This window comes from Ceratotherium simum, chromosome 12, assembly GCF_057802395.1.
Source record: "Ceratotherium simum simum isolate JZ-2026a chromosome 12, ASM5780239v1, whole genome shotgun sequence".
NCBI classification, from domain to species: Eukaryota; Metazoa; Chordata; class Mammalia; order Perissodactyla; family Rhinocerotidae; genus Ceratotherium; species Ceratotherium simum.
In genome coordinates this window covers 59,131,822-59,156,411 of record NC_141911.1, presented here as the reverse complement: position 1 = coordinate 59,156,411, position 24,590 = coordinate 59,131,822, and the positions used below count along the sequence as shown (strand labels likewise).

At 37.0% G+C, this 24,590-nt stretch overlaps 1 protein-coding gene across 2 annotated transcripts in view; it reads right to left on the bottom strand.

Moving 5' to 3' along the window:
• Positions 1 to 24,590, bottom strand: part of TRPC3 (transient receptor potential cation channel subfamily C member 3) — a 65,311-nt gene that overhangs the window by 11,908 nt on the left and 28,813 nt on the right. Inside the window, exons 4-11 of one of the 2 annotated variants that reach the window (XM_087437669.1) lie at positions 21,251 to 21,415; positions 18,355 to 18,571; positions 16,710 to 16,943; positions 14,228 to 14,492; positions 11,028 to 11,223; positions 9,474 to 9,683; positions 8,135 to 8,182; positions 6,211 to 6,294 (exon numbers count right to left, since the gene is read on the bottom strand). In XM_087437669.1, coding sequence (XP_087293795.1) covers positions 6,211 to 6,294; positions 8,135 to 8,182; positions 9,474 to 9,683; positions 11,028 to 11,223; positions 14,228 to 14,492; positions 16,710 to 16,943; positions 18,355 to 18,571; positions 21,251 to 21,415 — 1,419 coding nt within the window. The remainder of the gene's footprint in view (positions 1 to 6,210; positions 6,295 to 8,134; positions 8,183 to 9,473; positions 9,684 to 11,027; positions 11,224 to 14,227; positions 14,493 to 16,709; positions 16,944 to 18,354; positions 18,572 to 21,250; positions 21,416 to 24,590) is intronic. The other variant, XM_087437670.1, reaches the window with a different exon arrangement.

Here is a 24,590-nt window from a genome sequence, read left to right as displayed (position 1 = left end):
GACCCAAGAACCTACAGACCAGCTTCTGTGGAGTCTTACAAAAAATTCACATTTATTAAGGTCACCTTAGCATACCTATGTACTTTTAACTTGAACTAACACAGGTATTCATGAGCGGAATTCAATCATAGCTACACCTCCAAGCCTTTATATTCTCCAGGAAATCATCCCCAGTTTTTTCAAAAAATTCTTTACACACATAACAAAAATTACCTCAGCATGCTATTAATAATTAATGTTAATATAAATAATACTGCCATTGATCAAAGCATTTTTGAAACTCTTCCTCCCTTGCACTTTGAGGCACATTCGAATCTCTGTCTTTGAAGTACTTGTTTTGGAGAGGAAACACTCATCTGGAGGTAAAACACATAAGGTGATGACCCGATTGGTGATGGCCACGTGTTTTTTTAAAGGTGGATGTGACTATTTTTTTAAAAATGTAAAGTCATATGGCACTGAGTCTTGTTAACAAGGTGAATAATTAGCTGATTCCAGTAATGAGAAAACAATAAAATATTTTTGGGTGTCTTATAAACTAATTAAAAAGCAATTCTTTAGAGACATTCCAAAAATGTTCTGAGCTATGGTAGCACCATTAGAATTAGTATATCCCAAAGGTCATGACTTTGAAGGAAAAATCCCCATTTAGCAGATTAAGATCTGGATTTTCTTTAAGGTAAGTCCTATATTATAATCATAATGCATGAAACAAAAATCCATAACTAAACCAATTGTTATCACCCATGGAGTTCATAATAAAGAGATTTTATCTAAATATAATGAAGTCGTTTATATGAAGTTTGGTGTTTTGTATAACCGATTGAGACTTTTTTTCTCAGAGTTTCTCTTTTTCCACTACCACTTTTTGGGAGCCACAGAAGATTACACCACAAGCATAGGGAACTCTTCCTTTAGAAAATATGAAGTACAGCATTCTGGAGTCTCTAGGCATTCAGCAAGGATCATCTCACATAGAAGCATAACAATTTTCCGCTACGAGAAGTTTGAATTTGACAGTAAATTTAGGAATTTCTCCACTTCTAAATCACTCAAAAGCAACAAGAATAAGAAACAGAAACAAAAACTCCTTCTTTAATGAAACTTAGAGGCATCCATACTCCTTTTTCTTTTTTTTTCTTTGTAAGGAAGATCATCCCTGAGCTTACATCTGATGCCAATTCCCCTATTTTTACTGAGGAAGACTGGCCCTGGGCTAACATCCATGCCCATCTTCCTCTACTTTATATGGGATGCCACCACAGCACGGCTTGACAGGCGGTACGTTGGGGCGTGCCTGGGATCTGAACCTGCGAACGCCAGGCCGCTGAAGCAGAGCACGTGCACTTAACCACTGTGCCACTGGGCCGGCCCCCCATCTATACTCTTTTTCAGAAAGGTTATATGAAAAGGTGAAATGAGGGAATGGGGAAATGCCAATAGCAGACATTCATGGCTGAGAATTTCCATTGACCTTTTGATACAAAGTCTACAGAAGCTGAGAATACAGGAGTGAAGGAGAAACTATAAGGAAAAGCCATATTTGCTAGAAGTAACCAGTGAGGTGGAGAGGGAGAGTCTGCCTTGTGAAGAGTCCTGTAGTGCTATTCTTTGCCAAGAAAAAATGAACTCACATATACAATCCTGTGCCTAAAGGAAAATTCTTGTTAGCCTGGAAGGTGGCCTAGAATTCTCCAACCCCACTCCAACCTCTTGAAAGCAGCTGGATTAAGAAGAACTTATTTCATTCAAAGCTGAAAAATAATCAGTAAGGAATCTACATAAAGACTTATCTTAAGATAGTCCAAGAAAAAAAGGATAAAATAAATAGCAAATAAAGAACACTCACCAGAAAAATGTTAAAGAAAAGATGAAAATATATAATTCTATCACTTAAACATAATTTTAAAAAAATATGAGCCAATTATGTCTTTGAAATAAGAGCACAAGAGGTCAAGGAAGATATGGTGAGCCAAAAGAAGGAGATGATATATAAGCTCAGAAATATCAAGAAGAGGAGAAAGAAAAAAATAAAATCATCACAGAAATGAAAGGTAAATTTGAAGTGACACATATGAGGACAGACAGGAATAAGACACAGTATAAGAAAAAACGAGTCAAAAAAGAGAAATGGATGAAAGATTCAAATGGAACAGAGAAAAAATGGAAGACAGGCAAAGAAGATTCAGCAGGCATCTAATTGTTACTTTTGAAGAAGAGATCCAAAATAATGGAACAGAAAAAATATTTCAAGATATAATTCAAGGAAATTATTCAGAAATAAAAGAAGATTTGAGTGTAGATTGAAAAGCCATCCTCTACCAGGAAAAATTCATACAGATCTACCTACAGAGCAATCAATAGCAAGTTATTGGATTTAAAAGATAAAGAAACTATGGTATTCAAATCAAAATTCAGGTCAACTATATGAGAAAAACAATCAGGCTGGCCTCGAATTTTTCCACATCAACATTCCATTCTTGGAGCAGTGGAGCAACGTTTACAAATACATTAAGAAAACAGTCATATCTAAGAATTTTACAGCTAGTCAAGATAAATATATAGAAAATTGAAAACAGTTTAGAACACGAAATAACTCAGAGAACATAGTTTCCATGAGCTCTTTTTGAGGAAACTACAGGAAGACAAACTTTAGCTGACAAAGAGATTAACGGAAAATTATGGCAGAAAGACTGGTGGTGAGGACTGACTCTGTTTAACTGTGTGACTAAAACTAAAACAAACGTGGGTTATAATCCTGAGAAGGCAGTGAAGGGGATCAGAATATGCCACCCCAAAATATATCACGATGGCACAAGGATTATTTTGAGTTGAAGGCAATTAAGAAGTGGAAAATGCGGAAAGGGTTCACTGGTCTCCTCCTGTCTGCCTAAAAGCAGGACATAAATTTCCCCTTGTGAAAGTCTTCCCCCTCTTCTCTCCCACACTGGGAGGAAGAAAAACCATCATCACTGGAGACAAAAAGTTGGCACCAAGATGGGTCTGCACAAACAAATTTTACTGAAGTAACCCTAATCTTCCATTACTTTCCCATGTATTTGCCTTCCCACAATTTACTACCCCCAGGAGCCCAAACCTTTTCTTTTGTCTTGTCACTTCTCTACAAATTTATCACCCTTTGTTAAGATGGTATATAAGCCCCAAATTCTAACTACCCCTTTGAGTTACTCATTACTGAGCTCTCCTGTGTGTATGCACTTTGCATGTGTAAATAAAAATTTTGGTTTTTTCTCCTGTGAATCTGTATTTTGTCAGTTTGATTTGCAGGCCCCAGCTACCGAAAATAATGGGTAGAGGAAAGGTTTTTTCCCCTCCCCTACTGTTCTAATGAGTTAACTAGCAAAAGCTGGGAGGGGAAGGGGAAAAATGGTGAAAGATAAACACATTGCTTTTCTCATATTTCAGAGCCGGAAGGTCAAAAGATAAAACTTGAAACTTATAAATCAAGTAACAGAGATATACGTATGTGTAAAGACATAAAGACAAGCACCAAGACAAATAATATAATCCACTTCAGCAGAGACTACCAATTCTCTTCCTCGGTTTTTTAGCTCGGCACATGGCCACGAGGAATTAAAACTCAATTTCAGCCTCCACCTCCAATAAGTTGTTTTGTGCAACTTTACAGAAATTCCTTATAGGAGGAAGCACCTTTCTTCCCTATCACCTTCTGACTGTATTTTGTAAGGCAGAAATAACAGTCAGAGCTCCAATAATTTTCCTGGACTATGGGATCATGTTAGACTGAAAAAATCTGAAAAAAATTGTCACTGAAAAATTCATGACAAAGTAATAGGATAGAAAAATCCTGGGTCCTTGACATTGGTAGGTACCTAACACCAGCCCTGGCATGACTACCTCCTGATTTCTTGAACAGGAGACAGAAATACATTTCTTTGTTCTTTTAGCTACTTAGTGGTTGGTATTTGGTGGTTTTGTGTGATTTGCACCAAACTTAATCCTAATTAATTTAAACAATATGAGGACTGCTTTAAAATGATACTGAGTGCACAAAAGAAGATCTGAACACATGGAAAGGTAGATCAAGTTCTTGAAAAGGAAGACAGAACATTATAAAGATGTCAGTTCTACTTAACGCAATCACAATAAAAATACCAACAGAATGTTTTGCAAATGAGACAAGCTGACTCTAAAGTTCAAATAGAAAAATAAACAAGAAAGAATGCCAGGAAAATTATGTAAAATAAGAGAGTGTGTGTGTGTGCACCTGTGTGTTTTGTTTGTTTTTGTTTTAAACTATAATAATTAAAATAATGTGGTTCTACAGCATATACAAATCCTAGAAATACATCTAAGTAGATATAGGAATTTAGTAAAAGATACAGGTAATATTTCAAATCAATAGAAAAGATAGATTGTTCAACATATCCAACTGTATAATCATCTGGAAAAAAAATAAATTGGGATCCCCACGAACACATGGCATCAAAACATATTCTATATGGATCAAATATTTTCATATAAAAAGTGAAACCATAAAAGTATTAAAGAAAATATGGGTAAAAAATTTCTTAAATATTCTCATATGGAGCAAGATCTTTCTAAATAGGGGACAAAATCTGAAGCCATGAAAACATTGTAAAGTTGACTACATAAAAATAAAAAATTGGGGTAAAAACACCCATAAATATTAAAAAGACACACAACAAACTGGGGAAAAAATTCTCAACTCACATCACCAACAAAGGGCTGATTTTCTTAAAATAATTCTTAATTCTTAAAAGAATTAATGAATTAATTAATTCTTAAAAGAACTTCTATTAATTTATAGCAAAAAGCCCATCAAGAAAAATAAATATACATTGAGTCTTAAGCATACAGAACACCGAACATAAAAAGATGGTCAAGGTCATTCATTACAAAGAATGCAAAGTAAAACTACACTGTAATATCATCCTCACCTACTTGACCAAGATAAAAACCTTTGGTAACCCAGTGATGGTAAATTAAGGAAGAAATGGGCACTCTCATACATTTATTGTGAGAATATAAATTGGTACAAGCTCCATCAAAATCAGTTTGATAATAGCTAAAAAATTAAAATGCATATATACTTTAATCGGACAATTCTGTAGATTTGCACGTTTCAAATATCATTTATACAAGGTTATCTACTGTAGTCTTGCTTGTAATAGCTAAATATTGGAAATATCCTCTATTTCCATCAATAAAAAACTGATAAAGTAAATACAACCACATAATGGAATATAACGTAACCATTCAAACGTAAGGCTTTGACAATTAGTGTGCCAAGCAATTCTGCAGAATTTGCTGCTTCCAAGAAAATCGTATGAAGAAGAGGCTTATACCACTAATTGACATCACTATCCAATATAATTTCCTTGATTCCCATTCTTGTGATCTTGTACACCTCAGAAATCTAAAGATTTGATAGTCAAAATGATCAACTAGATGGAAAATAAAGGACTATAACCTCTTCTGAGTTGGAGAATAGTGTAAAATGTCTAATATCTAAATCTAATATCAAAATGCATAAGATACTCTGGGGCCAGCCTGGTGGCGCAGCAGTTAAGCGCGCACGCTCCGCTTCGGCAGCCTGGGGTTCGCAGGTTCGGATCCTGGGTGTGGACCGATGCACTGCTTCTCAATCCACGCTGTGGCGGTGTCCCATATAAAGTAGAGAAAGATGGGCAGGGATGTTAGCCCAGGGCCAATCTTCCTCAGCAAAAAGAGGAGGATTGGCATTGGATGTTAGCTCAGGGCTATCTTCCACACATACACACACACAAAAATGCATAAGATATTTTAAAGTAGTACTGATGAAACAGTAGAGCCTAAGAATCCATTTGAAAAGTGGATTATCTGGAGAAATATATCAGGTTTTCACACTATGAGAGCTTCATTTTCCTAATATACCATATCTCCCACTGCTTTCTCCAGCTTAAGTGTAAGTGCTCTTGGAAATTGTGGCAACACTTTGCTTTCAACATTGCAAAGGAACTCTTCTTCCTCAACCAAAAAAAAAATATGAAGGACTTGGACTCTGATTTCTGAAGTCCCTTTCAACTAACGTACTATTTTCTCTGTTCTGTTCTCTCCTAATAGTAGATCTGAAGAATATAATTCTACTCACTATTCACACACACACGAACACAGAGACATATATGGAATTACACACACATAAAGAGACGTCTAATGAACACTTACCTGATAACGTGTAGGCTGATTGAGAATGCTGTTAAAACTGTGTGATTCAAAAACTCTTGAGTTAGACTGAGTGAAGAGGTTTAACTAGGAAAAAATACAATTAACCTAGTAAATTAGAATACATTCATTTGGAAATCAAAAATATAATCTACTTTATTCTTCTTGATACCATTTTTGGAGTCAACACTTCTGAGAAATATCTTGTGGAAGTTGAATTTTATAAGTGATTTGATACATTTCCAAAGGGAAAAATTAATATGAGCAACATGCCAACATTTATCAAAATCTTGGCAAGATGTACTGTAATAAAATTGTTTAATTGAAAATATATTTTTAAAACTTGGCTCGTGCTCAACATAATTGTTCCTGGGGACCTTGTACACTTTATCAAAATGTATTCACGGCATCTAGAAGGCAGTTGCATAGAAGTGACTCTGCCTCTGAGCCTACATTCCTTTCCTACACCTGAACAGAAATACACTGCAAGTTGGGATGGTATCATTTGGTATTTTGTAATCCTAAAATATGAGCCAAAATAACACGTCTTCCTAAGTATCTTGGCCTTATAATGAGCGAAGTTTACAACTTTGGAGAGAACTGGGCTAAAGAATTTGATTTTCTTTTCTTTTCTTTTCTCTTTTTCTTTTCAAGGTTTAACTTTTGAGGGGGTAGGAACAGAAAACAAGAGGAGCACACTGTTACTGCGTACTCTTCACGTATTTGAGCAGGACCCGCCTCTTATTCACGGGCAAGCTGCTACCTATAAGGTGTGATTCAAAGGCAGGTCTCCCCTATCCAAAAATACGTATTCACCTCACCACCTGACTTTCCACCATCATAACTCAGGAAGGTGCGGGATGCTAGAGAGGAAGGAAGTGGCTCTGATAGGCAAGGATCTTCCTAACTGTTCTCTTACGATTGTCCCAGGAGAAAACCCTGGCTAACAAAGTTAATTCTCCTATTTGCCATTGGAGGTCAGTATCTGACTGTTGACTGAGGTTAGCTGTCTAGGTTAGCACAAAAGATTTCTTGAGGCGCCTTCCTTTCTTCTAAAAAAGAAAAACAGAAACATAATTTCTCCAAGTTTTTACTAAATTCAGTACACAGAGAGTATTTGCAAATAATATTGAAGAGATTTAAATAGCTCCATGCACAATTTAAAAAATAAAAGCAAAATGGCAGTTTTTAACCAATATGGGGAGACGGGGAAGCCAAGGAGCCTGGCGCCTGAGAGAGCAGCGCTCAACCTTCCTTCTATTTCCAGCAACCTCTCTGAGAAAAGCTATTCTTCCTGCCAATGGTGCCATACAGGCAGGCGAGAACACCCTAAATCGGGCACAGTGCTCCCCTCACATTGCTGTGCACAGCTGCGTTTCCTTTACATGGGTCTGGGCAGCCACAAGCCACCTGAAGACGCTCTTCTCAACGTGACTGTTAGCATTTCCCCCTTCTATGTTATGACTATTGGGAACAAACTCAGTGAAATCAGTTGCCAACAGAAAGAAAACTTTAAGCTGTGACGTGCAAGAGCTGTGAGTCCCCATGCTTGACAGGCTCCCTTTATTAAATGATAAAGCCTCAGTTAATAAATCCCCAGAGAAACAAAGCGCCTTCAAAACAAAGTCAATGTCAGCAGTAGCAGGAGTTGCCCAGGATGGCGATTGGAGCCTGGTCCCTTTAAGAGACCAGCTACCCCTGCAGCTGAAGGTATAGCCCTGGGGAAGAAGTGGGGCAGTCACCAAGCCAGAGCCACAGCTGCGGAACAGGAGGCAGCCAGGTGCAGCAGGAGGCGCTAGCATCTGATGCTGGAAAACTCGGATTCCACCTGCTTCACACTGGCTAGCTCCTGTGCCTTTGCGTAAGTGAGTTATTTTAGTGGCTTCAGTTGTCTTATCTATAAAATGGGAATAATAATAATACCTACCTCACAGCGTTGCATGAGGTTCAAATGTACAGCAAAGCACTTTGAAAACTGTGAATGAGGAAGGGCACTGATATTTGTTGAGGCTGGAACTTTGTACATCTCATATCATCCTCATAATAACCCTACAAAGTTTCCTCTCTTTCAGATGAGATAATTAAGGCTCAGAGCGATGAAGTGATTTATCCATGTTACTCACTAACAAGCCATAAGCACCAGAATTCAAATCCAGCTCTAACACCAAGGCTCTCTTCCTTACATTATTTTGCTTCTCACTGTATACATATGAGGTGTTATTTGAAATCACGGGATGTCACAGCCAATCACTGCCTTGCAACCTAACAGCCTTGAGAACCCACATCCAGGTCAAACAAGAAAAGGTTTAAAAGGCCATCTTCTTAAGGAATAAGATGCCAGGGTATTACAAATCTTGGAAACGCACATCTATTTTAAAAAGTGAGAAATTAAGTTGCACTAATTCAGTCTTTCTTCCCAGCTTCAATTGAGAAAAAATATCTACCTCTGCTCAGGAAGGCCTGAACTTTACGGAGATAACATCGCAATCTTGTGGGCTCCCAGGGTGTTACAACTACGGACCATTTCTGCAACTTGAGGCAGAAATTATATTTTAACTCCACAAATTTTCTCCTTTCTGCCTGGCTCCTTATTATTTGAAGTTCTTTTCATATAATTCTGTCTCCTATACCAATTCTATTCCTAAAAATTAAGTTCATGATAATAAAGTGCTATCATGAAATTCATCTTTGTTAAAATCAAAGTATGACTCAACAGGGACAATTCAAGGACAAACTATTCTTGACTATTTATAGAACGGGTATTTATGGTTAATATTTGAGGATGCTCTTCGGCCTGTATCAATTTTATGATATTAAAGGAAAAAAGATTATTTAGCCCAATAAAGGGTTTCTACAAATAAGAAGCATATGATAGTGGTGAACTATACATACAACCAAGAGGAAAATGTGAGGTTAAAACTATTTAACTTCAGAATAACAGCTGAGAAGCATGGAACACAAAAAAACAAAGTGTTTTCTAACAACAACTTTTCTGTTTACTTTTAACAAGTTGAAGAATTTTTTTTTGTTTATTTGTTTTTAATCTGGTAATTTACACGAAATTCTAACCAAAAGCAAGGCATAGACTAAGTGACTTTTTGAAACACTATGAAGATATAAAGTATTAGTCTATGAAAGACTATGGGATGGACAGTCACTTTCAACATCTTCCAAGTTCATGCATAAAAATTATTGAACAAACATCAAAAGACAAGGAGAAAGACAGAACATTTATCTTAAGGTCTTGGTAAGTTCTCGATACCTACCCTGGACTTTGAGTTACCCATTCCCATTTCTATATCCTTCTGTAGCCTTCTCCTTCTGCATTTGGAAAAGTTAATGATCCGCATGATGAAATAAACAAATGACTTTGGACTAGGAACTAGACTGAAGGGTGGAGGTAATGTTTTTCCATCATCAAAATAAGATAACCAAAGTTTTGAACGAGCAAACTTCCATTCTACGTCACTGTCATCCTGTGTCACAAAAATAGAAAAGAAATAACAACTCATTTTAAAAATTTAATATTCTAATAATTGATTCCAGTAGAGTTTTACAATGAACCTAAATTATGCTTTTGAAATAGGTAAGTTAATTATATATATTTATCTGCATATAATCTCTACTGGTGTACATATTTTGAGTATCACTTTTATGATATTCATTTTTTTCATTTTTCTCTTCCATATGCCTCTATCTGTACCCACTGAAATTTAACCAGAATTTCCTGTCCCCCCAAAACAAAGCAAAAACACAAGAAAAATTCAGGGTCAAGGAATGATGAAAAGATTAATTGCTCCCTGCCTCCCCACCTCCTCCAATTCTGCATATTCAGCAATAACTCCCCACTCTCTACCACCCTCCCTCCTCATCCTGACCCATCCAAGCCAGGTTGTAGATACAGCATATTATACTTCAAGGGCAAAGGAAAAAAAACAGCACTCAGATGAACTGCACTTTGGAGTTTATGTGTCTGCCATATGTCCTCAAATGTCACATAAGGCCCTCAGTGGCCTGTTCCTGTCTTATACCTCTTTTTATCCTCAGTGCTGCCCCATGGTGGTGGCCATAACAAGCCTAACTGGTAGAAAGGATGAAGAGAAGAAATGAAGAGGAGGGGTCCACAGGTGGAGGAAGTTGGCTCACTCATTTCACTCACTGCCCAGACTGCCATTACCACACCCAAGCAGGTGTTCAGGGAACCAGCGTTTTCATTTCTGGAGGACCTAACTTCTGCTTTGAGAACACTATCCTATGTGTTTCTAAAACACAAGTGGAGATTCAGTGGACTTAACAAACAGCAAAGCACTAAAAAGATACCGAGCTCTAAACTGGAAGACACAAGAAAACATATGTACAACGATGAGGGAAGGTATCAAACCAAGCCCAATCCAAAACAAAAAGTGAAGTGATTTCTAGAATACTAAAAATTCTGACTAGATAAAGAACATCATTATGTTTGCCAGACATCCAGTGATTCCTCTACCAGCACCTTTCAGATGGTTGGCTGGCTAACCTAGGAGAGAATAATTTCCCTACAGCCAATACTTCTAGCCACAAATTTCAAAACTTCGGAAATATACTAAGAGAAGGCAGAGTGATGGTAAATTCATGGGGACCCTGCTGTGCCTGTAAAAGACACTGGAAGGTGCATGCCTATCTCTCCAGGCGGAAAACACAGAGAAACGGCCCGACTCTCTCTGCCTGGGTGTAAGCCTCTTTGTTTACACGAGCTGAGCTGCACGCCAGGGCACAAAAGCAGGTCAGTATGCTATTACAGGATGGCAAGGATAGACACCATGGATAGAAAACAGGTTTACCTCGATTTCTTGATATGAGCTATTGATCATAGCAATTAGCATGTTGAGTAAAACGACCACCATAGTTACATTGTATATTCCATAAAGAACGTATCCAATATTCTCTATGAATTTGTGATCATATTTGAGCACAACGGAAGTCACTTCAGACAACCCAAATATTGACCAAAACAAAGTCTTGAAACTTTCTTCTACACTGTTGAAAGAATAAGGTACACAATAAATAAATGAACAGTTTTCACATTAAAAAGTCAAAAGCAAAACAAGTTAGGGTCTGAATACTGTACAGATGTAAAATTCCATCATAAAACATCATTATCATAAACACCAAGAGTAGAATCATTTTATTGTAATATTCAAAAGAAATTATTTTCTCAGACTTTAAGGAACTGCTGACTAAATGGTGCCAATTCCTAGCTTTTCTCTTATCATCAAGTGAAAATTCTCTGAACTCAGCAGGGGAAAGCAGAAGTCATGCCACAATACCACTCCTTTCTCCTAGAAGGATGAAAGTGTGGAGTTTGATTTTGTAGGTGGTTTAGAAATATAAATCAGGTTTTCTGGCACAGAACAAGGTTGGAATTAAAATTATCTACTCACTTCAAAAAAAGTATGTACAAACATACTCCTTGCAGCACTGCAAGGGGGAAGAAGGAAAACAACCTAAATGTCCATCAGTAGGGGAGTGGGTAAGTAATTCTGGTACATCCATATAATGGAATGCTATACAGCCGCCAGGAAAAAAATAAGACGGATCTATCTTCATGTTTATGTAAAATGTTATTTGAGATATGGTATTAAGTGAAAAAATAAGATATAGCAAGGGTGAAATATTCTACTGTTTAAATAAAAAAAGAGGAGTATACAAATACTTACATTCTTGTTTATGCAAAAAAATCTCTCTGAAAGTAACCAAAAGAAACCATTGTCCCCGGGAACTAAGGAGAGTAAGAGACTGGGGCCCAAGGGTGAAGAGGGCAGAGGCTTTTCATTGTAGACACCTCTCTACAAATTTTTTTGCTACAAGAATATATTACCTACCTAAAAGTTACACTTAACTGGAAATGAAGAGAAGGGAACAGAATGAAAGATTCCTGTTCTTTTCTCTTAATTTATATAACCTACTTCCCGATTCTTCCATCACAGCAATTAGTACTTAGGCCCTCACCAGACTAACTGCCTACTTTTACCCCTTAAATGACTTTTGCCAACCGAATTTGGCTGGTTTTGTCATATAACCAAGTTGTCATCACTGATTTGTGAACCGCAAGGATAATCCTTAAACAATTACACATGTAGAATTCCATTACAAAGAAAGGTTCAAAAGCAAGTCCTTTTTCCAAAGAAGGATTTATGGAAACAGTACTTTTTTCGATTTGTTATAACAAATTCTAAATAACCATCTATAGATTTGTAGGTTTTATTACTAGTGTATTTATTAATTAATTCATTCAGCAAATATTGAGGAGCACCAATCATGTTAGACCCTGGGGATAGAGGGTTGAATAGAGAGGCTCCTCTTCCTATGGAATTATTCTCTATTACGAAACATTCATTGTATGATGTTAGAGCAGAGGTGCTAAAAGGAGATAAGGAAAACTACGACCTTTTTGTTCCTGCCATAATTTAATAGTATCACAAAATTCTCCAACTCCTTTCTCTTGCTCCTTTGCAAACCTTCCCGCCCCTGGCTTCGTTCTCTCTGACTCTGTATGGAGTGGAGAATCTATACGTGTAGGGGGAGGGAGTACTAACAAGGAGAGGACACTGGCAGGGCCTGAGCTCCTACTGTGGGCATGAGGATTTATATAAATTACCCTACATATGCCTCACAATGACCTGATTTAAACCTGTGTAAATAAGGAAACTAACACTGAGAAATGTTAAGTAACTTAACCAAAGGCCACAGCTAGAAAATAGCAGAGACTGCATTTCCATCCAGGTCTGCCTGATTTTCGAGTCTACATTCTTTCCACTATATCATGCTGCCACATCCTCACACAAAATAGTGAAGAAAATGGAATGTATAATATGAGTTCAAAGGAGGAAGGGGGCACGGGTGGCACTGTGTGCAGGATCTCTCTGTCCTTCTTCTACTGGGTTCAGACAGATTTTTATTCTTTATCACAATAAAGTGAGTTTCAGGGACTGTCCCGGTGGCTTGGTGGTGAAGTTCTCGCACTCCGCTTCGGTGGCCTGGGGTTCAGATCCCGGGCGCAGACCTACACACCACTTCTCAAGCCATGCCATGGCAAGCGTCCCACACACAAAGCAGAGGAAGATAGGCATGGATGTTAGCCCAGGGCCAATCTTCCTCAGCGAAAAGAGGAGGATTGGCAACAGATGTTAGCTCAGGGCTAATCTTCCTCACCAAAAATTTAAAAAAGTAAAGAAACAATAAAGTAAGTTTCAGTTCTCTTTTACCCCTAAGACTTGCTCTATATTAATCATTTGAAAAAATTCATTTCAAAACAATTCAGACTCCTGGAAGGGCTTGCTATTCTATTTTAGTCTACAGGGAACTTATTGAAGGTCTAGTTTGTTTCCAGCTGTGCCATTACAGGGTTCAAAGGGAGGCAGGGAGGGTTTATGATCTCCCCACCTGAAAGGATCACAGCACAGAGGTAAGGCCCACCTTTATGACAACAAAGCACCAATGGGTGAGAGAGGACCTCACAATCTGGATGTCTCCATGCTGAGGGAACTTAAAAGGACAACTAAGGAAGCTAAATCAAGGAAGACTTCACGAGCAAGGTGAGTCTTCAGGACGACCAAAGGAAGGAAGGAGTATTACCATTATGGTGGGCTGTACAACTTTTAGCTATGATTTCTTCTTACTTAAATCCATGTACTGATTAATGATACATTAAAATAAAAGCTTATGCCTCTTTTTTGAAACAGTAGTAATGGTTAAAAAATGATGAAACTAAATTTAATGTCATATATAACGTAAGAGACATCCAACATTAAAAATTTGTTACCCAATTCTCTTAAGATAGCCAGTGCTGTCTAGGATTTTTCCAAATTCTGATCCATCCTCTGGTAGAATGCTCACTAAGCTCAAAGAAATGAGACTTTGGAGCAATGTAATCACACACAAGCACTAACTGTTTTTAATGGCTTTTTGCTCTTAAAAACATCTTTTATTACAATCATTGAAATTTTTCCATCATACCTTTTTTATAAGATGTCTTACTTACGTGGTAAAAGCAGCATTTACTTTAGCCCCAAGGTAGTAAGAATAAAGTATGAACATGCCAATCATAAAGGCAAGAAACACCATAATAAAGAGGACCATGAACTTGAATATATCCTTCACAGTCCTTCCAAGAGAGATCTGTAAGGGGCCAAAGCTCTCATTTGCAGGGAGGATGTATGCGATCCGAGAGAAGCTGAGCACGACGGCTATGGCATAGAGGCCTTCAGATATGATCTGAGGGTCGGAAGGGAGCCATTTATCTCTGGCTAGAAAAACAGAGAGAAGAGATTTAAAACGGAACTTTCTATTCATTGCTAACAATGCAAAATAAATACCTTAAATAGGATCTCTCTTACAGGTTGGTGGCTATTATCTCAGTTGAAACTACTTGAGATGCAATTAACTGTCTAGGCACTATTTTTCATGTTAAACCAGAAACATAAGAATTCTACATTCATATAGATTCTTTTAATGGAGGAAACACTATTATAAATATACTAAGGTGACTTTACATTGAGTAGAAACGGAATAAAGTACAGAAGATGAAGAAAGAGGGAAACACTTCATTAGACACAGACTGTGTCCAGGCTAACAAAACAACGGATTTGCCTGACTCATCCCCTCAGTTACCAGACTTATTGACCAGCTATTTTGTCATCCTATAGGCTCTGTTGGCACAAAACTTCTTTTCCATATTTCGTGGGGAAATTAGTTCATCTAACAGTCTGTGCAAGTAAAATGTTCTATTACGAGAAGGAAGAATGTCACTGAATCACAATGGTGCTGTCAATGTGATATCTGAGCAATATAATTTGCTCCTGGAAAATGTAAAATGCTACTCAGGTGCAAAAATTTTGGACATAGATTCTAAATGAGGACCTCCAACACCTCTTTCAAGGTCACTTAGTAAGTTCACAGCAGACTACTGGATACTCATTTCCCTGGAAGGTCAATGAAACACTATGTGGTTAACTTTGTGAGAACTGGGTCACTCCTGGAAGAATGGATGCACTGTAGACATTTGCAACAACAACAAAAATTAACACTTATTGAATGTTTAATATGTACCAGGCACTGTTCTTTCAACGATCTTATGGATTTGATGTTATTATTATCCTCTTTTTAGAGCAACCAAGACTTAGAAAGGCTAAAATCTTGACCAAAATCATACACATAATCAGGAGCAAAGCCTGCATTCACAAATTTCCCTCCAGACAATAGTCATTAGATACACATAAATAAACTTAAATAAATAGTTATTGAAATAGTCAAGATACACATATATTGAAACAGTCAAGATATACATTACACAAATGGCCAAGATATATATATATATATATATATATATATATATATATATATATAATATATGTTACAAAGATATATATTATACAAGATACATACTATAGCTAATTTTTTAATTTTAAATGGTAATCATTTTCTCATTTGATCTGGTCTCCTTGGTATATAAAAATCTTTGCGTGCTGACCATAAGAGATAATGTGTTTAAAATTCACAGTGTGTGAAATGTACATCTTATATTTTGGAGCAGGCATCCAGCCTTCTTCAATAATGTTAACATGCTGCTTCTACTTATCACCATGTAAGCCTTAATTACACTTATAAAGAGTTATTCCTCACAATCAGAACACATTTAAACTCTGTGCCTGAGTTTCCTTATCTGTAAAATGAGGATTAGACAATAATGTCTAAAGTCTTTTCCATACTTAAGTTTTTGCAACTATATGAAAATTTGCTAATTGTGGCTCCCCAACTTGGCCTCAAGGGAAGGCAGGCTAACATTGCTTAACATCGGTTTGTGCTGGGCAAGGATCCTTGCACACTGCATGTCAGCTGGGATTTCCCTGCTGTTCACAACATAGGGAAGTTTAGCATGAATTCCATTCCATGTCATGTTGAGGAGGAGCATAACATCCTCCCCAGGATTTCTGCCAGTTCTCCAGAGCTTACATTCTCATGGTCACTTTAGCTCCTACTTCCCACCTCTGCTGAATTTTTGTTCACTTCACTTGTATAGCAGTTTAACACCTTTTATTATTTTATCTTCTCCAGTCAATGCTCTCAGGGACTCATCTCCCACATCATGTAGTTTATTGAGCTATTTTTTTCCCTAAGACAATTTTATTCTCCTAAAAATATATAAGGGTAATTACATAAAAAATTATGTAAAAAAATATATAAAGGTAATTTTATCCCACCTTGCAACACTTTCTTTTTATAGATTTTTGAAAACCAAGGCACAGAGAAATAAATTAACTTGAACAAAGTCACACAGCAAGGGAGAGTCATAGCCTTGATATGAACCCAGCTGTGTACAACTCTAAAGCTCATGCTTTCTCCACTGTCGACACACATTCAACATACATGTCATACTAAACATACTCTTTACTGGCATTTCCTTCCAAAATGTGGTTCCAATTCTCTTCCTAAAACATAAGAGGACCCTGCAGCTAATAACTCACCGTAAGTGAAATACTGTATCTCTGGTGGAAGCGTAACTTCACTGAGGTCGCTCTCTTGGACATAACTGTCCACATACTGTTGTGCTTTCGTTGCCTGAAGGAAAGCTAGGAATCTCGCCGTGAAAGCAGCAATGAAGATGGAGAGCATCCCGAAGTCTAGCACATTCCACAACTGCAAAATGTACTCCCTAGGTCCTTCTAGCCAGAGCTCTTTACACTCAGACCACATCATTCCTGTCACAACACACACAGAGGGTACAGATTAGATTTTACAGCTTACACTAGAAGCTATTATTTTGTCCACCATCAGTCCCCATCTATAAAATGCCCCATATGTCAAGCACCACCCTAGGCACCATAAAGCACCGAATGACTGTACACCACTGAGGCCCTGCGCAGAGTTGAACGGAAGGAGAAGCTTCGGCTAAAGGAATGATTCACGCCACCAAGTTAGAGTTCGGGGAAACACAGTCCATGTGGCAGCAGCAATGGAGCTGCTCATACAGAGGGGTGGGGACGGAAGGGGAGAAGGAAATAAGCAAGCAAGACTCTTCAAGTCAAACAGTTTTGCCCCATGAGACTTTTGGAGGAGAGGAGAAAATTCTTCTTTATAAAATCACAATGGTTAAGTATCAAACCATAGTGATTATTGGAGAAATAAGCCTCTAAATGAGAAACTTACTACAGACTTTTAACAAGAACAGTTTCCAAATCATCCAGGAACACTTACATCACTCCCCTACCCTCCATCCCCATTTCAGCTTCCTGCTAGGGGGTGAGGAATATCATTGGAAAAAGAAGAAACCTTAAGCAGGAGGCTCTAGGACATTATGAAGAAACTGAAAGCAGAAAATGCCATTCTGGGAGAAAAGGATAAAATATCCCAATTTAACAACTTGTCCTGACTATGTAAGGGGAAAATATTGTGGAATTTTAAAAAGAAATGTAATGGCTCAAAATAAAATTCGTAAAATAATTACTTGACCCAAGTTGAGGCCACAGCAGTGAATGAGGGAGAGAACCAACCTATTAATTCAAGAACATGAAACACCCTGGGTGACACAGAAGAATATACGAAAATGACTTTGAATTAATGATCAATAGATAAACTGGTTCCACTCTCCATATTTTTTCCTCACATTGCTTAAAATTTTCACTTTAACATAGCTATTCAAAATGGGCTATTGTGAGGTGAAGTAATAAACATTCTGAAAATGGAAACTCTCCTAAAAAAAAAACTCTGAAAGTAAAGCAATAAACATCCTTTAATCAGTTAATAGCCATTGGGTTATTTTACAAGTACTTCAATTAAATATTTGATCATCACAGTGAGTCACATTAAAAAACTTATATTTTATTCAAGAACTGAAGTTAGATTTCCGAAACATGGTGTATTTATAATTAGGCTCATGTTACTCGTAAAAATTTTTTTTAGTATTAAGGGATACCTTTTAGCATTATCAAGCTGCTAAATTATTCAATTATTTTTCTATTCTGCTTATCTTACAATGGTGATGTTGTCACCATATAATGTACAATAACATTTTAATTTTCTATTTAAATAGAAAATTTAAATAGAAAATGACAATCATTATATAGATATTCTTTTTGGTAGAAATTAGAATATTTAAAATAAAAGGCTTACCAAGAACCCACACCATAATTAGCATTTCAGTCCATGTGAACTGGGTGGTTTTCACCCTGAAGATCTGTTTGGGATAGTCAATGACAGTGATGTTTGGCAGCGTGGTGATGCCTTCGAACCTGTCTGAGGCATTGAACACAAGCAGGCCCAGGAAGATGATGAAAGAAGCAGCATGTGCCACAAACTTCATAAAAGGGCTTCGCAGAATTTTCCCCAGCTGTAATAAGACAAACAGAAGAAGAGGGGAAACTCTTACTAAAAAAATCTGGCTTCCACTTATGAAAATTACTATACAGGATAAAAAAAAACAGATGAAATGAGAACACTTTCAAAATTCGACTTCTGTTTCTGAAGAGCTATACATTGTGAAAATTACTCCTTGTAAGGGATGCTTCCTCCAAGAATAATTTAAGAAGCCTTCAAACTTCATTGTTTCTAAATATCCAATTTTTCTTATGATATACTGCATTCACAGATGCATTTCTAGAAATCACAAGGCATATATTGGTTATTCTTATTTTTACATGAAAGACTATGCAATGTCAAGGTTTTCAGAGTCTAGAAAAAAAAATTCCAAATTTGTAAAGAGTAATTCCCTATTACTTTATAATTGAAATGTTATGATGATTTTGCAGACTCATTCATTTATAATTGAAATCTTATAATGTGTTTGTAGCACATTACAAACTCTTTGAAGATTAAAAAAACTCTTACTACTGCCAAAGTAAATGTTAGTTCTCACTTCTAAATATTCCAAAATCAAGTTGTACTTTGTATGATATAAAATAGGCAGAAAATATTATAATCAAGATAAATATTTTATCTGTTACTACCCCAATAAGAAGAGAGAGAGACACAATAATTAAAACCTCTAAGTAGGTTAACTTAATTAAAAGTCATCCCTGAGTTTGGAAAATCATATATTTAGTACAAAAGCATTTGTAAAGTTCAGTTTATAATTATTTTGAGGTAACTCCTTTAAAATCCCATGTGATATAATGTCCTTAAAAGCCCCATGTTCTAATAGAAATGAAAAACAATTCCTCCTGTCCCAAGGGCCTCTGCAGTCCAAGCATTAAGTACATTTGGTAGATTTGTCAAATAAGTTCTCTATTCTACATATTCAGACCCTACTTTCAAACTCAGTCTGTGACCTTAAAAAGTACCAAGGTTCACATTTAAAAGACAGTAACTTCAAACAAATGTTTTTCTATGTCCAGGACCTTAATTTGATGTCAACAAATCACCAAAGAATGTCAAACATTTCTGAGATTGAACATGAATGCACACAGACAAATGCCACATTTTCCATATTAGACAGAAAAATAAACAACACATTTACACATCACTGTGCTGTTCTGCAGCTGCAAAGAGGGGACATTCTGGGTAGCACGTAGTGATTTCTTGGGAGCGTCAAGTCCATTTCTTCCAAAGATCTTTTAAAACTTTAAATACCATGAAAAGAAAGCAGCATGCCTATCTTAAAAATGGGATACATGTGGAGAATTCTTGCTATGTTGTCTTTTCACCATAGGATAGGTGAAGGATGGCAGGTATAAATGTGGGCTCCAGAAGCAACTCAATTCCCTCCTTTCCTTTCTCTGCTGGGCACTTTTACAAGTGAAGAGAAAAGAGTGGACTTCAAGATGCCAACTTAAAACCTGATGTAACGTTTTAACTGACTAAGCTGCCCTAAGAACAGACATTTATAAACTTGATCTTTCTAATTCATTTCCCCCAGAAAGGGAAATTATTTGGGTGGAATGATTTTTGTTTTAATGCATGCTCTATAATTATTTATAGTTTTTAGTCTTTAGTGTTTATATATATGAAGAATCTTAAGGTCATTTTCCATGATACATAACAAAGGAACTTAGTCGAGTCATCAAAATTGATCAAAATGAAAAATTTTATGCCTTAAATTGCATGGGCAGCTCAACAATAAAGTAAGATGGATGAACATTCTCACGCATATATGGTGCCTGCGGAGCAGGACTCTGCCGGGCGAGACTGCTGAGCCAGAGATGACGGATTTCCAGGGTCATTTCTAAGTGGCCTTGACTCGTTTTGCCTGAAATTGCCTCTGATTTAAACAAAAGCAGATTTTGGAATATAAAAACAGGATTAAAGGATCTCAGAACAGCTTCTTCTGCCTGGCAGTGCCCTTTATTAACCTAATACAGATTCTGTTAGCATGACTAGTATTCTTTCCACATCTTGTTTAGAGGATCTCTTAGGCACAATTAAATCGACTCTACCCTGGCAAGTTGAGAGCGGGATAAAGGTAGTGAACAAAATGAATCAAGCAAAACTAGATAAACAATTTAAAAAATCCAAAGCCCCCAAGCCCAAATTCTACATTTTTTTAGAATCTCCTGAAAGAACAAAGGGCTAAAGGAACTTGACATGCACTTTCTTGAAGACTTTGGAGAATACCACTGTTTGTTAACTGTGCTTAATACCCTCAGCCTCAGATCTCTTTGACAGGTTCAGATGAGTTCCCTTTCAGTTCTCAGGTCCACTGTTTCTTGGTACCACCACAGTACTGCTGTTCCCCTTTCACAGGTTAGCCCAGTCTACTTATTAAGCTATCAATAGAATTAGCACAAGTGCTCCTTCACTCAAGTAGCTTTTCCTCCTGTCTACCATGTGGATTTTATCTTAAAAGCCTAAGTATTATATGCCTGCAAATGTGATCTATCCCAGTAGTACCAAATACGTTTTCATCCCTTATTTGAATTTATCCAGTCGTTAAAAAGCAGAATTCGTGTTCTTGAGTCAATTAACATTCAGGGTAAAACCGATAAGAGCCTTAAGTAGGAAGCTTTTTCCTTTTTCATCCCATGAGGACATGGTACACCAACCACAGAGGAAACGGCTGTAGAAAAGCCTGTACCCTGCTGCAAGGTGCGATCCAGTAGCCGATGGCAAGAAACGGAAGGCCCAAGGCCACGACCAGCACAACCAGACACTTGATAGCTATGGTCTGTTCCCGCAGGCCTGAGAGGTTCTCGTACCAGATTGTCAAGAGCTGCTGCTGGCAGTTGGGGTGAGCCACAAACTGTTGGTAGAGAGAGACAGAGAGAGAGAGGTAGGTTACCATGCCTTTGTCGACAGTTCGACTATTGAATGCATGTGCATCATCCTAAAGATATTAATGCGCATTTATCCACAACAAGGTTCTGGTAATATTCTCCTTTATGTTCCCTCCATTTTTCAAAATTGCTTCAGAACTAATAGAAAAACTAAAGTGGAAACAAGAGGGCAAAATAGATGTTGTCCTTAATCATAGTTCTTTCTGACTGAAACTCTTCATAATTCACAGACTCCTCTCTGGAATCTGGGTGACACATGCTTTCCTTTGTGGAAATGTGTCCCATCTTGCCGTCTGCCAGCTTACTTGCATTCAATTCAAAATGGAAAAGAAAAGAGTTAACTGGTTTATTGTAGACTATAGCTAAAAGAGAAATGCGTTATTAAGTTTCATGAGCAACTCCTAAAAAGCTACATGTAAGAAAAATACATACATGATATGTCCTATGTATATGTACGTACTACCACTGCAAACGTGCAGAGTCAATGAACCCGTAAGTGTTATGCTGTGTCCACACACTTGCACTGCTTCCAGGAACTGGCGTCAAATGTCATTTCCTTTCTATTTCCGTAATCTGTCCTCCTTTTTTGCTTCCTCTATCACAGGTCAAAAAGCCACAAACATTGATCTCTAGCAGTTCTTTTACAACTACAATTCTAATCAGGAAAGAATGAGCTAATTATACTTATTTCAGCCCTGCCATTTTATTTTATTTTATTTTATTTTGCCATTTGATTTTGCTAAGTCATCTGCCTGCATCTATTTAGAAGGAGAGGGATTTCGTTACACCCTGTCCTTATTCAGGTAGCAGAATGTATTTGTCGCCAGGCCCACGTAAAAAGGTCTCTATGCCAAAAGGTGCCCATGTGCAGCTGCATATACCTTTCTTTGAATGGCCAAGTACACTTTGCCCAAGGTTGGGAATTAATCAGGGTAATTCACAAATCAACTAAGAGTGCCAACATATTTTCAAAAAAGAGTGTCCAATAGGACACTATGGTCCCATAGGATTAGTACCATATAGCCCAGGTGTGTAGTGGGCTATACCATCTAGGTTTGTGTAAGTACACTCTATGATGTTTGCACAACAAGATTGCTTAATGACACATTTCTCAGAATGTATCCCTGTTGTTAAGCGACACATTACTGTACTAGACAAAATCGTGATGTTTGCATTTTACTTATCACACTTTAAAATTCAGCTTAACAGGTATATTTCCTTATTACTAATTCTACCCCCTTCTTAACTGAGATAATAATACACTACCATATGGTTATCTGTTGATCCCTTTTAATCCACGGAAAGAAAATACAAATAGATATTTTCCTCCAATGATTTAAAATCCTAACACATGTACACAAGGAACATTTAAAAAAAGAAAATAAAACCAATACAATAGTAGCAAGTGAGGGAAAAAAAAAAACTAATCCCTCCAGGAGACAAGTTTTGCTCTTTCCAAAGACTTCGAAATAGGGCAGTGACCTTTATCTCTTAAAACTGTTGTACCATCTAAAAAAGTCTCCTTATGCTGCCACACTAGTCATAGCCAGCTGGATAAAAATTAGTATGTTGTTTCCTAACTTCAGTGGGCCAGCAAACTGAAATCATTACAAAAATAATACCTTTATTTGAGGTTTTCTGATTTAAAGGGAGAATGCCTGACACACAAGTAAGTCTCAATCTTTCGATGCAACAAAACTACTGTAGCATTGAGAGCAAACATTTTTTTTCCTGCCAAATGACTAACAGATTGTAAACTGAACCAGCAGTCAGGGCAGGTTGTGGAAAACAATTAGATAATTTTCAACTTAAAAAGAAAAAAATCATGTTTCACTGTCTTTTTATCAATCAGCCCTTATAAGAACTATCTTCATGAGAATACTGTTGTGCAAAAACATGGTAGGAACTCTCTGTTTTTGTTTTTAATACATTGTTGGAGCCACAGTCTATACAATTTAAAAGAAAATATTCTCATGAATAAAAACTAGATCATTCAACTTCTTTTTAAAGTTCTTTGAATTGTGATATGTAAACCAAAAACTTACATGGTGCAATTTTTCTGGATTTCAAACCTACTGAGTGCAAAATGTTCTGTTACCTCTTGGTGCCTGAGCACAAACCTGGCCAAGGGGCTGCACAGCATAGGACTCAGACCGCAGCGGCCAGCACCACCCCCCCCCAGATCCTGTAGTATATTTACCACTTGCTCATTGCGTGGCTCAATTTCTGGACTTTCTCTGCACACTTTCTGCATATACAGTGGATAATTTTACGTGTATATATTGCTGCACGTCTCTTTTCTAGATGATTTTTCTATAGTGAAACCTAATCCCACTATGGAGGAAATAAGAGAGCAAGGAGGATGAACTCAGGAAATGTTCTCCTCTTTCTCAAGAGCCTAGTTTTCCAGATTCGATGGTCTATCAAGTTCTAGTATCTTTTATCTTCATCAAGGGCTTTCTTACAATAGACATAGCTCACCAGAAGTAGGCAGAACTCTCATTATTTCTGTGAGGGGAGGGGACTTATGTTCATCCTCAAGTCACAGAGAAGACAGAGGTACAGTTAGGACTTCTTTTTTGAGCAAATAGTCCATTATTCTAATTGGAAAATAATTAACGTTTTTGTCTAAAAGTTAATTTTCTTGTACTCACTTTCAAAATCAGATTTTGAATTCTCAACAGTACTGAGAATTGTAACTTTTTACTCTTTAATAATTTGAGAGAGGGGAAATGGTATTTGTAAGTTAGTATGCATTTCTTTTATTACGGGAGGGTTTGAAATTTTTAAATATGTTTATGAGCCATTTGAATTTTCTCTTCTGTGAACTACCTGTTCAAGCCCTTTGCTTATTTTTCTACAGGGCTCTAGAAAGTTTCCTTACAAATTTGTTTGAGCTCTTTGGATATTAAGAACACCAACCCTTTGTAAGTTATATTTGAGAAAAATACTTTTCTCAGTTTGCCCTTCACTTTTTTGCTTATCATCTTTCTGATGTACAGAGGTTTTAAGATGTATGAGGTGAAATTATTTATATTTTTGCTTTGTTATTTCTTCTATGCTTTTATAGTGGAAAGCTCTTTCCTACATAAACATTAAATTCATGTTCAGATCTCTCCTGGTCAGGTCTTTTATATTTTC